Source organism: Amblyomma americanum, chromosome 7 (assembly GCF_052857255.1).
Source record: "Amblyomma americanum isolate KBUSLIRL-KWMA chromosome 7, ASM5285725v1, whole genome shotgun sequence".
NCBI classification, from domain to species: domain Eukaryota; kingdom Metazoa; phylum Arthropoda; class Arachnida; order Ixodida; family Ixodidae; genus Amblyomma; species Amblyomma americanum.
Window position 1 is genome coordinate 94,064,604 of NC_135503.1, and position 14,180 is coordinate 94,078,783.

Below are 14,180 nucleotides of genomic sequence, written 5' to 3' on the forward strand. Positions count from 1 at the left end.
GGCCGGAGGTGGCACTCAGTGCTCTGTCGCACATGGTCGACCCAGTGTTTCTGGCTGCCTGAACACTGTGTTGGCAAAAGTTGGCAAACGAGCAGGCGCGGACGTGGTGTTTTCGGCACCCCATAAGCTCTCCTCACTCTGCAAGAGAGTTAACAGTAGTAGAGTTCCTCGTGGCTATGGGCAGACGCATGGCAATCCCCAAGTTTCATGCGCCACAGGCGTTGTATATTCAGTTCCCCTGTCCTGCGGAAAGAAATACATAGGCCAAACGGGGAGATGTATAAACACCAGGCTACAAGAACACTACAATAATATGAGCTGGGTAGCTATCACCGGGAACCTTGCAAAACATTGCAAAAACTGTAATTACGACACCTGCACCCCTGTTTACGACCGGTGCGCGATCATTGCCAAAGGACGGGATCGCTTATCTAGAGAAATAATCGAAGCCATCGAAATCCGGCGTGCCAAGGACTGCTGTGTGAGCACTCCGTCCATCTGCCTTTCTGAGAAAGAATTGATGTTCTCAAAGGCAGCTGGGCATACCTTTTGAGAGTTGACTTAACTCAGGGTATTTGTGTTCTAGCAGACATTTTTTCCCCTCTCGTTCTTTGGTGTTCATGGTGCTTTGGTTTTTGGCGTTTTTTCGTTGACTGTCTTCAAGAACTTTTTAGTCTTTTTAATTTTTGGCCCCTGTTAAACTTGAGAAGTGTTGAACGCCCTCTTTACATGTTTTCAGCCGCACACAGCAATTTTTATTGTTTTTAATGGTTTTATTGTTTCACTATCGTTTCCACGAGTTTATTCTTTTTTAAACCCATTTTTTCGCCATACTTTCGCATCCTGTTTAATCCTTTATCTAGTTTTTCTTAGTTCGCGTGACGGCCCTCTACACTATGCAGTTTTTTACCGTTTTTTTTCTGTTATATCGCCTCTTCCCTTCCGTCCTTCCCAGCCTCAGATATCAAAATTCATTATTTGACGTGACTATTCACTGTTTCTATGTGACCGCGCATACCTGATTGTACCCTCTTGCTGCCAACTTATATATGTTTGTGCTCCGAAATAAAGATTAGGTTGATAGTCAGCGCCCGTCCCTGTGCTTCCATGTTTGACTTCTGTCCTGTTCTTAGCGCTTTTCCTACACCATAGTATGGTACAGTTAGTGCGTACACCTTTCAGGGTACAGAACCCGGACAAAATTTTCTAGCAATATATCACAGAAATAACTCATGGCCTGACAGTGGTGTATACCTACGTTGATGACATCCTGGTCGACGGTGCAGAACCAGTGTAGACATTAACATTGCCCCGCACCAGGGTCTTGGCACTTCGCGTGTGCTCCGTCCGAGACTCACCTGAGTGTGACCTACCTGTACATTGACAAGCTTCGACAAGGTCTTTTGTTTATAAGTATAAAAATTTACAATTTTTGACCGCTTCGTTTACATGACTAAGCGCGGTGTGTCGCTGTCTGATCCTCACACGTTTATCTCGGTGCACATAGGCAGTTTTCTCACAATAACAGCGGCGGAATTAATTATGCCCACAGCGTGACGTAACTCTGTAAACTGTCAGTTTACAAAAGTTTATCCAGAATACACTCCACAGTATAGACACGGCACGCAGTCACGTGGTCGCGTGTATACTTTCACTCAGTATGGAATAGATAAAGAGCTCCTCTATGGACACGTTTTCCAACATAATGTAAGTGAAATATGTACACTGGGAACGCTTTGACAATGAGCTGACTCGCCTTTTAAGATGTCTGTCATTGCAAAAATAAATCCGGCAATATTTTCTACGCGCATGTGTGACCCGGTAACCATACAAGAACCGCAATTATGGCAGAGATAATTGCAGGAACTGTAAAAAACACTCAAATGTAACAGAGTGCTTCTGACGGACAGTATCGACCAGTAACAAATGTATTTTTTTAATTACGCACACTAAAACGTAAGAAATATCACAAATGTGTTCTTACGGAATACTGCCAAATTATGTGATGCTGCGTAAACTATACCAATTTATCTCTGCTATACTGCAAAAAGTAAGCGTCGACACATGGAAATTACTTCGTACATCGCATATTGCTTAGCTCCGACTACAGAGGTAAGCAATGGTGGCTTACAGGAACAACGCGCCACGCACAGTCTGCACACCCGTGAATGCTGTTCAAGGAGGGACGGTACAGCCGCTTGAGTAAAGCGCCATTTGCTTTCAGAAAAGGAAACACGAAACATATGCTCACAAAGCACGGAGCTGGTGACGAAAGTGACGGCCAGGCAGGACCCCAGGGCGAAGCGGAACAGCGCGAAGAACAGCAGCGACTCCACGAAGTAGGCGGACAGAGAGCAGGCCGCCGACGCCACGACGGACGTGAGCATCACCGGACGCCGGCCGGCCCTGCGTCCCATTCCAAGTGAGTGCAAAGGTAAAGAAAAGTAGGGAATTTTAACGCGGTAGCGTTAAAGTGCGTGTTCGGCGGCAAACCCTGCTGCGTGAAAACGAAATTCACACTGGTCGATAACGATGTGACTACACAAACACAAGACCTAGCACGGGTAATTCTCCCCACAATGATCACAAAGTTCAACAATGATGACGTCACTACACCATTGCTGCTTTGTCTACAGGATCGTGACGTCCTGCCATCACCATTACGTAGAGAAGCACTCGCAATGAAAATAAAAATGGTCGAGGCGCCTTGGGTCCTGAGCGACTTAGCAAGGGCGTGTCATCAGCAAATCGGATATTACAAAGGTGTAATTCATTAACTATTATCCCAAACTGTTCCCAATCCAGGCATCTGAATGCATCCTGCAAAGAGGCAGTGAAAAGAATTAGCGAGATAGCGTCGTCCTGGCTGACACCTTTTATTATTAGGATTTTATTGCTTACTTTGTGGAGGACTACAGGGCTGTGCAGGTGTTAAATATGCCTTCTAATATTCTTACATGAGGCTCCTTTACACTCTGATTCTGCAATGCCTGCATAACTGCTGAGACTTCGAATGGCTCAAATGCTTTCTGCTAATCTATGAAAGCTATATATAGGGTTTCATTATATTCTGCACACTTCTTTATGACGGATTGATAGCGTGAATATGGTCAATCGTCGAGCATCCTTTACGAAAGCCTGCCTGATCATTTGGTTGATTTAAGTCTATGGTTGTCCTGGCTCTTTCAACGGTTACCTTGGTGAATGTCTTGGCGAAGGGTGAATGTAAACTGATCGGTCTTTAGTTTTCCAAAGCCCTCGACGTCTTCTTTCTTACGAATTAAGGAAATGCATACGTTCTTTTAATCTTCTCGTGCGCTCGAAGTCATCACGCATTGTGTATAAAGTCTGGCTACTTTTATAGCACACTCTCCCTTTTATCCTTCAACAGATGGGCTGTTATCTGATCCTTTCCAGCTGCTTTTCCCCTTTGCATTGCTCCTAAGGCTTTTTTTTTTACATATCTTTCCTGTTGGGATATCTCATTGCTGTGTGATACTATCTCATTTACCCTCTGATTACATCGGCTAGTTTATACATTTGTGTAGAACTCATCGGTTACTTTAACTAAATCTTGTTCATGTTGCTATTGACATTGCCCTGTTTTCAATGCGACAACGCTCTTCAAAGAGACCACTCACTACTTTTCCCAAGCAATTTTTCTTTGCGGCGCTGAGTAAAATGCGTGTGAGCATTCCATTTGCGTGTATAACAACGCAGTACGCCTACGCGCCTCTATGTGGTCGCGTGGCGAATAGCGAAAAAGAAAACGACGCTGTATTTCTGCATAGATTACTCGGCTCAATATGCAAATAAGGAGCGTTTCCTTGTCGCTACTTTTCAAAAGGCGCTGACAAGTGACTCTGTTGACGGGATGGAGGGAAGATGCCAGCTGAAGCAGTAGCGTTGAGTTAATGCCTCGAAGCTGCACGAGTCTTAGGAGGGACGCCGAAGCAGGCTCCAGATTCATTATGACTTCTGGTGTTCTTTAACTTGCACTCATGTCCCATCGTACAAAGCTGTACAGCTCTCTCATGAATTTTGCCGCAATCGATATGCGGCCGTCGCTGCAGCGTTTCGAACCCGCATCCTTCAGTTCTGCAACCGAGCGCAGTAACCACTGACGCTGCTGGTCGCCAGGTTAAGGCTTAGCTTATGTATAGACCGAATCCACGAAGGGACCTTTCAGTCATCTAAAAAGCGCGGACTTGTGCAGAGTAGCTTGTTAAACGTCTTCAAAACCACCTGTGGTGTCAGCGGCGTCGTTCGAAACTGTTTTATGTTTTATGTAAACTGTTGCAAAATTTGCGCGCAGTGAAGTTGTGGCTTCCTTCTCGGGTCAGTCGTCCGCCTGTGAAAGAAGGTAGGCGTGCTCACCAATCGACCAGAAAGGGCAGCACCCAAACGACCAGGCCACCGGCGAAGAAGATAACCTGCAGCAGGGGTCGCACGCGCTGCCGCGAACACACCAGGTCCCACTGAAACGGTAAGGTTGAAAGCAAAGAGAATTAACTGACAAATTCACTTTTTAATAGCCGATATCGCTCTCTTAAGACTTTCACGAGCGGCTCTGTGCCTCGACTCGAAACAAATATTTTCCTACGAGAACGCATATCCAGGCCTCAAAAAAGTCAATTGATTTTTTTTAGCCCACAACACAAAATGTTCATTTTTTACAAACATGCATAAAATTTCCGTTAAGTGTCAGAATGGTTCGTAGTCACGATGTCGAAATTCCAATTTGTGCCAAGTAGGCATTCCAAGTGCAAGTAGCGGCGGGAAACACACAACCCAAAAAACAAATTACCACTTCGTTCTGGGATGCACTTTAAGAAAAACAAATATTTTTCACTGGTGGTCGTTTCTACCTGCATGAAAATTTCGGAGGAAGTGGTACCATTCACTATAAGCTAGACAATGCTACCAGAGATGGAAGAGATATAATGGTTTGACTGAACCTCTAACTCATCCTAATTACTTTTGCACTTGATTGCCTTCTGCCCTCGCTATCACTAGAATCAGTCCGGCAGATTGCCGGATAGCTCAAATCTAATTGAATCGAACTGTTCCTAGCGGCCTTAAAGGCATTACATGCCTCCCGCTTACTGATTTTGGCTAAACTAACACCGCAAGGTTCGATTTCTAAAGCAGCACAGGTAATTGGCCCAATATTGGAGCCGTATTGGCAAAGGCAGGCCTTAGAAAGAACCAGGATGGGACCATCCTGTTACAATATTGGGCCGATGACCTGTGCTGCTTGGGTTATTGCTCCTAAACGATAGTCCGCGGAAGTGGCGACATCAGTGCTATTGGTTAGTATATCTAGAACTTAAGGAATCTTTATTCGAGCTTAGAATATCATATCTAAAGAAACAAGGTGTATGACTGAAAACTTTGCAGTTCGAGAGCTGGCTATTTCATTTGGAACAATTTGTCTTAAATTGCGCGCAATTTTCTCCACTAAGACTCCATTATTTTAAGAAGTCCCTGCGTCTCGGAGCTGTATTGGCTCTTTCTGCGGGGATGGCAGGGAGAGTAGGAGGACATTGCCGGGAGGAGGAGGAAGCTTGGGGGCTCAATGCAGCCTTGTGAAGAGTTCGGAAGGACGGGGGGTGGTGTAGGATTGAGATCTACGCCTCTGAGTCACGATGCCCATTCTTGAGGTATACGACACTGCATGCGCCGGCTGCAGTGCAACCTTCATTGGCGAAACTGAGAACAACAAAAGAAAAAATAGAGCACAATAACGATGCTCGCAACTTCGCAGCTCGCAGAGATCAAGAGAGGAAGAAAAGACCCCAGCCCTAACTCCGCATATCTCGCGGAAAATGGAATAGTGACTCAAAGCTATAGGACTCGCATTTGCAACCCTTCACGCCTTCCCCTTCCGCAACCTTCTTAACGCCGCAGTCCATCCTCAAGCAACACTCCAGTCCCAGAGACATCCTTCAACTTACAGCTAATCCGCCTCAGTGGCTCAGTCGTTAGGCCGCTCGGCTTCTCAGCTGGAGCAGCCGGGTGGGAACCCGACCGCGGCGGCCGCCTTTCCGGAGCCATCCACAGCGCGACCTATTTCTCTCACTTTCACCCCTTCCTCCTTTTCCTCACGCCGCTTTTGAGTTGTTCACCAAGAAGTGCGACAGTTACTGCGCCTTTCCTTTCCTCAAAAATAACTAATTAGTAATCATATCAATGTTATCATTATATAGTTACTAATATTAATATAGTTGTTCTTATTAGTACACAAAAAGAGCGCACCTCCTGAATGATGTTGTTGTTGAATGCAGGCATCTCGTAGACCCATGCAGTGCAAGGCGTAACGTGGTGGAGCGTTGCGTTGTGGGCTTCCCGGACGGGCAGAAAGCAGCCTCTCTCGTCGTCCTTCGCCCATCCGTTCGTCTTCACCCAGAAACGGGGAGCCTTGGATCCGTTTATCTCGGCCGGTGGCAGGCATGCGAAGTTCACGTCTTGAGCTGGGGGAATTGATCACGTGACTGAAAACAGCACTCCGCTTAAGCGTGCTATTATGAAGCATTAGGCTCATCTAAACACGGCATAGACAATGAGACGTAATTGAGAACATCGGAAGGCCCAAGTTAGCAAGTACAACTGAGTTGTCGGAAAAGTGCAAAAGCCTGCACGAAACTTTTTAACACGGGCTTGTTAAGCGGCAGATTGTGCGTTGGCCGGTGCATAGCTGCCAGAACCGATCAGGGGCAGTGTTTCGCCCTTAATAGGTGAGGAATCGTCGCATGCAGGTACGGGTGTCTGTGCTACCGCGAGCCGCTAATAAGCAGTGCTAACAGTGCGAACTCTCGTGTCCATCTGTATACAAGAGCTCAAGTCGGTATGTAGCTTGCGAGGTAGGTCAGCTATCTTCAAAAGATTGTTGTGTTCCACATGTGACTGCTGGTCTCCTCGATTTGGCTGCACTTTCTGCACCAGTTCAGGATGTGCAGCATTGTCGCGCTCGAGTTGACAGTGTAGCTAGCGCTCCCTGCACTTCGGCACTCGATTCGACGTCGTGCTGCACGAGTTCTTCCGCGCTTCTGCACTAGCCTCCCGGAGAGTTCTGTTCTCGTGCAAATAGTGCAAGGTGCTTGGCGCGTTCGGTAGCAGACGGCTCCGCGGCCATGCTTGTTCTAGTGAGCGGTGTTGAGACCATGGTTGAGATAGCCGCATACTCATACTAGACGAGCATCTGCGCCGTGCCCTCACCAAAAAGTTGAAATGCGCGTACGTGTGTGCATGCGCGCGTGCGTGTGCGCGTCTGTGCTCGTGCGTAATCGACTGCGTATAGGGCGCACTGCGTATGAGTTCTCATCTTTATGTCCAGCCTCGCACGTAGCTTTACATCATTTCTCCTTTGTGTGCAAATATTATTATTGTACGCAGCCCGACTGAGCGTTTTTATAAAAGGCAGATGGCGACATTTTTTAACACGTTTGTGACCGCGACGTTCGTGATGGATCGCTGCGAGATCAGTACCTACAGCAGTGACTGGCATTTAGGTCACCGTCAGCCCACGCCTTCAGCTGCCAATTAGTTTCTAATAGTCACTCCGTCGTCACCGTCCAGCGACAGTGAACGCGAGTTGTTGAGTTAAAGTATAACGCACTTTATCAAGCAACTTTGTCATTTTGTGATTGGCGGACAACCGAAGTCACTTTTCGGATAGAACCGCAAAAGCCTGATTCAGTCGTTTAAGCTGTGAAAGGTCGCCTCCAGCGGAAGTCTAAATAAGCTCTTGAATTCAAAAGTTTGTTGCCTCTTCAAAGTACCTGTTCGCTCAGCGACGGTGGACTGGCCTGCGCCCTTTGCACAACGCAACGGAAAGGATGGTGCCAAATTCTTCATCGCTTTTGAAATAACAAATTTCCTAGTCGCTCCACGACATGCTCCGCTTCTAACAAATGCACCGCGTTCCATACAACTAGCACAATCCCGCGCATGTGCAAAACCAGGCAACGAACACCAACCCGCAGCCGCAGCAGACGAATGTTTCTGCCCTTTTGCACTCGATTTGGCCGTTTCACCGAGAGCACTGGTGTTAGGCTACACTCGCACCGCAAGAACTGGCGGTGTGCTAGCACGGCACTTTTGTGAACTAGTGCAGAAAGTGCTGCCAAATCAAGGAGACCTTTAACCCCCATCTACGAGCATTCGCCAACTTCCCCGCCGCCAGCATTCACGCTTCAGAAGCTCCGTCCACCTCCAGCCTCCTGGACGCTTCTCGCACCAGTGCTAACGCAGAAGAGCAAGGAAAAAGCGACGGTTAAATCGAATTCTTTGACGCAATGGGAAGGTGACCAATACGAAAGTGAGTAGTGCAATCAATGCTGCTAACGCAGACTCATCGCTTCGCATCGTATGATCGCCTGTGCATTAGTTTTTCATTCGAGTGTGGTGCATGATGAGAAAAGAATGGCCTTGAACTGGTGAATACATCGACAGGCATCCGAGCTGCAAGGAATGGATTGCACTAGTGGGGAGCTAGCGAGGCTGCCCTAGTGACTATTCCGAAACGAACTTCTCACATGACGATTTCAGCGCCCCTGTAGGACGGATCTCTTCTTGAAAGGCAGGCAAACAACATAGCAAACTTCATATCGCACGCCCTTCAAGGCATTCATATCTCTCTTGCTAAGTAGATCTCTCAAGCTAGAGGCAAGTCTTGAGCCGAAAGACAGGTTACGATGGGTTAAATTCTTAAAGCTATCGGCAGAAGAGCAATACTCTGGAATAGATAGGGATTTGCGCTTAGTACGACGCTGCACATCCAAAGAACATACCGATCGCCATGCCGATGAAGAGATGTACCGCCAAACTGAAGTAGGTCATCATGGCGAATCCGAGCGCCAGCCGCTGGTAGGTGCTGTTGCCTCCGAAGATGGCCGTGATGGCGGCCTCGCCAGTTGGCAGCCCCTGTTCCTCATGCCGCCATTGCTGTTCATGGTCTTCTCGTCGTGAACCAGCCGAACGAGAGCCAGATTGGTCCCCCCGCTGCGGACACAACAAGCGGCGATGAGCAAACGCCCAGCTTTCGGATCCGCGCTCGCCTGTGCCGCCATCAACCACTCAGTAGGACGCATACACAAGTTAATAGGAAAATGGGGGTTTATTCATTTGTGTAATGGCTCCTAAATACAGTTTTTTCTTGCAGTCTGTGACGAACAATTTTCGAGAAATTTCTTCTGATCCTCATTCTTTCCCGACGCCGATGTATAAAGGGGTAGGGAGGAAAGGGGATAGAGTAGCGACAGTGCACGCAAAACTGTTTTTAAGCGAAAGTCTTATTGGCCGCAAGCTCGCAATTTCGCCGTGTCGGTACTCCATCGAGGCACGTGACGTCACAAAGCGCGCCTCGACGCGGAAGGTTACTGTGGTTGGCGCGCTCGCCGCGCCATCTGACGACGTCACACCGCGCCGCTCGCCGCCGCCGTTTGGTAGGACGTGACACCGCGTTCGTCGTCGTTGCGCTCGCTTCCGCTCGCTTCGACAGCTGCGTCGCATGCGTGAAAAGATGTCACAGGATTGAAAAGGAGAGCTGGTGTGCGCCGCAACCACAGTTGAGGTGACAGTATGGACGGCGACAATTCTGATAAGCTGGAGGAGGCCTGGAATAGACAGCGGAACGAGATGATGAGGAAACGAATCGTCCAGAAAACAGACGAACAGCGCGCCGAACGACTGGTTAAACGCCGCCGTGAATATGCCGCTGCGAGACAGGTACGTCTAACGTCCGGTGTCTCGACCGCTAGGAGCAGCGACTGCAGCCGGAGGAGAGACATGATTCCTGCTTCACTGAAGACGGCCCATGTTGAACGATGGAATGCGACCAAGAGACTTCAGCGGCGGGCTCAAGAAACCGAAGAACAACGTGCCGTTAGCCTAGAGAATAGGCGTAAGAGTGACGCGACACCTTCAATGCTTGGATAGCCTCGGTGCTGAAATCAAACATGGACTTACAGGTCATACTGGACGTTTATGCCTGTGCTTCATACGTTGAGGAATATGTGAACAAGGCCAACCGGGCATTTTCACACTTACTTTCGCTACATATGTCCTGGCATAGCCGAGCTAAGCCACTGCCATTTTTGTCCAAGTTCCGTACCTGAAAGGTGTGCGCACTAATTGTACCATACTAAATGTCCGTTTAACGTTTACAGCATCTCCGTCGGCTTTAACGAAATCCAGTGGTCCCCTTGGGATTACGGCCAGCACATAACCTGATGCACAAGCGTTGTACCTCTTACGGATGAATACCTGTGGTAGGTGTAGTGTTGCGCTGGCTTCTATGGCACATAGGCAAATACTTGTTTTCGCTACATATATCCTGGCATAGCCGAGCTAAGCCACTGCCATTTTTTACACTAGCTGCTGCAGCTGCATTGATATACGTGATTTAAGATGCCGGAGCATTGATATAACCCGTAAATGAGTATTTCCGATAATGACCTCTCAACGTTTCCTGCTCTACACTGATAACGTCGGCACACGCTGGGTCATAAGCTATAAAGTTGCAGTGGTTGAAGCACCGAGGCCAAATTGTACAACTAAAGATTAGCATCACCCTAGGCATCGTGAATGCCAGGTTGTATGAGATGGTGCAAGTATCTCCCAACTACAGCTCTTCATTGCTGATCCTTTTGAACTAACTTCATACGGTTGCTGATTATGAGGGATGTATGGCTCCCTCAATGCTTCCTTGATTTGCGACGAAATAAAAAAAGTAGAGGTGAGCCGCGCTTGAAGTTTACAAAATGACCACTGAAAAAATCGTTCCCCGACACACCCACCTCCGCATTTTGCCGGTTGTCGGCCGCTGTCCTTGGTTGGGACGCCAAGTTCATGTGGTCTCCCCTCCTCTTGCACAATGAGGGAACCGAAAGCGTCCCGACGTCTTCTTTATCCACAGCCGTCACCGGCGCTGTGTTTGCGGCGGCGCCCCCGTCGATGGTTGTTCCAGCTTCAAGACCATAATTCGCTTGCTGTGTGGTCGCGGCTCCGGATGGCTGCGGGTCGACCTTGGGTTCCTGCTTCTGCTCAGCCGAGGGCATCGACGGCGCAGGCTCCGCAGCTACTTTCGCTGGGGTCGCTTGGGTGCGAGGCGTTTCGGCGGTCGACTCCACTTGTAGTCCTTTCGCTTTCGTGGGCGTCGGCGCGGACGATGGCGTCAAAACCTCCGACGCGTCCCCAACCGAATCGGGAGCGACGCGCTTCTTTCTCTTCCGACGCCGAGAGTGACTTGGAGGGGAGACGGCTCCATCTTGTCCCTCCACGTTCGTCGCTGGGAGCGAAGCCTTAGGCACAGACTTCGAGGGCTTTTTCCGTCTCTTCCGGGAAACCGATTCCAAGCCGGAAGCGATGGCATCGGGTGTCTCTTCCCCTGGAGTCGGAGCCGGTGTATTGCGCGCTGGAGCCGAAGTTGTTGGCTCGTTTTGTTCTGCGGCGTTCTCCATCGACACTCGGGATAAGTGGTCTCCAGAAAAAAAGCGTCTGACCGGCAATGCGCGAGCAACTTCTTCCTCTCTTTAAGATGATGTCGTGCGCTGTGGCATTTTTTTCTTTACCTCGTGAGAACCTTTGTATTATACCTAATCTTGTCCACATCAAAAATGAGTCCAAAACATGAGATTTAAAATATTGAGGGTCGTTTAGAGTATTTTGGCCAAATGGGAATTAGGTGCGTTAGCACTTCGCTTTTCCTTCGGTTCTGGTGTTTAGATGCGGTGTTCGCGGATGGCAGTTGTTCGGGAGGCATTCATAGATTCCTAGGAGTCTTCCTACCATTCCTGGTGCAGTGGTGCAGCGGTTAAGATGCGCTATTGCCCTTCTATGGCAAGCGCTGCCATCGGTGGGACTTGAGTTGTTGAGTTGCTTGAGTTAGGGCGCGAACTAGTATATATATATATAATATATATATATATATATATATATATATATATATATATATATATATATATATATATATATATATATCATGGCAGGTTGCTCAGCACACCAGTGAGCAGGCGAGCAGCCTGCTAAGAAGCCGGCTTCATACGAACAGACGAACAAACACAAAACGGCTAAATGCGAGGAATGGCCACAATAGGTGATAGCACACTAAAAATTGCGAATAGGTGTACCTACTAAGATATGCTGAAGACCAAAAGCAAGAAAAAAAAATGGATTGCAGGTACAACAGCTTTAGTAGAGAAAGCATAGTTTCCTCTGGCTGCAAATTATGCCGACAATGTTTTTATTCAATACTTTTTATATTAGTGGTACTTTACGCCGAATGCCTATCGATACGCGGACTGTTACATAATCCATGCCTGACACCAGATGAATGCAGTGGCTTTAATGGCTGCGAGCGTGAGACTAACGGGCACGCACCGCGTTTGAGAGACCACTCGAGCCCCCCCCCCCCCCCCACCACCCGCAACAACTAAAAAGCAAACAAGTAAAAAGTTGGGTAATAAAAGGCAAAAGCTCCTCGCTTGCAAATAAAAATATAGGCGACGATAAAAGCACGAATAAATTACAAGTCACGTGGGGTCACACTGTCGGTGCGTGCTTTCATTGTTCCATCGTTCCACCGAGTGCATTACCTTTGCAAGTAAGTTATGAAAACGCTGTTTGGGCGTATCTTTATTACGCACTTTACGGCGCTTCATAAGCATTTTCCATTGCGCAAAATGCGGACTGAATGTGGTCTAAAATAACTTGTAATTCATTACTTTTTCTCTTTAACCGCGAGCTAACGCTAAGGTCACGTCGTCAGCTGTCGTGGCATTGATTTCACGTGAAAATATAACGGAGGTCGAAGCTTCTTGTGGTCACGTGAATGGCAGGCGGCGCGCGTGACTTTATATGATGGAAAAAGGTGCTTTCACGCAAGATCGAGTCGCAAGCATTGAGTAGAACACGATTTAGTGTGACTTTGAATGTTTTGTGAGAAGCCGCCCGGAATTTGCGCCCGCCTCGAGTGATGTCAAGGTGAACCATTTTGACGTCACCTAACCCAGGGGCTGTTAGCAGGAACAACGAGGTCTTACCGGCGGCGCCCGACGTCATCAGAAATGTGGGGCTACAGGCTACTCGGGCTCGGAACAGCAGCTGAAGATTGTACCATCGGGGCAAAAGTGACAGCCCTCCCTCCAAGCTCTGGCCTTTGCCACTCTGCGTAGGGGCGTCACCTGAGAAAGCAGTTCTAGTGGCGAAACGGGTATACTGCGCCGGTCTGTACACTAGGGGCGCCACATTTGTCAAGTGGCGCCCCCGCACAGAGTGGCACGGGCCGGAAGTTTTGGGGTTGGGTGTCACTTTTGCCCCCGATGGTACGTGGTGATGAAATAGTAATGGTGAGGTGAGTAGAGCAGTAATTTTTTTAGGGCTGAGATCCTGCGAGCTCGTATTTAACCCACCCAGTTTAAATTGATTCCGAAACCGGAGCTACAGAAGGTGTCCGTTCTTGCGGAGGCAGGGAGTATACGACTTACGCGGCAAAGTACGCGAATGGCTTCAACGGCGTGGATGGAAACTGCTGTGCACGCTATACAGAGTAAAGCTCACAAAGATACAAATACAGCTAGAGAAGACAGAGCTTGAGGCGTAGCCACAGTTTGGCTAAAAAGGAGGCAGCAGATTTCATTGTCATAAGTTTAGCTGAACGATTAAGATCAGGCTTCGTCAGAGCACGCGCCTCTGCGATTTTGTGGTCAGCAGGAGCGTAGTCATCCGATAAAGCATCTGTCCGGCTATGCATCAACGGAGTGTTGCCACAAATGGGCGTGCGTTTCATCCCGTGTGTTGTCGAGCTTCATCTATCGTTCCTGGGTCCATGCAGCAACAGAAGTAGAGCACCGCTCGCGGCACAGAGTGCATCAGATAGCGTTCGCTTCGCAAGCTGTATTATGAGAGATCAATAAGGCTGTGTGCACACGCTCCAACAGCATACTCCAGCAGTATTCCTTGCTATCAGACCATGTTTTATGCGTTCACACTCGAGCCCACTTATAACGGCCGCTGATGTAAAGAACGCTCGCTTATTACTAGCGGGTGTGGTGCTACAGTAAAATATGCATAACGGTGATGGCAATTCGTCGCAGATACAACGATCAATTATGTCCGCATGCACCACTCGGTTATAGATTACAAGCAGGCGCCATAAACGTCCGTCGATGTTGCAGAGG

At 48.4% G+C, this 14,180-nt stretch overlaps 1 protein-coding gene across 1 annotated transcript in view; it reads right to left on the reverse strand.

Annotated features, from left to right (window-relative positions):
- LOC144097943 (solute carrier family 22 member 7-like) overlaps nt 1-11,484 on the reverse strand; it is a 32,801-nt gene extending 21,317 nt beyond the window's left edge. Inside the window, exons 1-5 of the mRNA XM_077630538.1 lie at nt 10,800-11,484; nt 8,793-9,003; nt 6,259-6,473; nt 4,378-4,478; nt 2,252-2,406 (exon numbers count right to left, since the gene is read on the reverse strand). Of these exons, the coding sequence (XP_077486664.1) occupies nt 2,252-2,406; nt 4,378-4,478; nt 6,259-6,473; nt 8,793-9,003; nt 10,800-11,462 (1,345 nt within the window). The 5' untranslated portion in view covers nt 11,463-11,484. The remainder of the gene's footprint in view (nt 1-2,251; nt 2,407-4,377; nt 4,479-6,258; nt 6,474-8,792; nt 9,004-10,799) is intronic.
- Between the last annotated feature and the right edge of the window lie 2,696 nt (nt 11,485-14,180).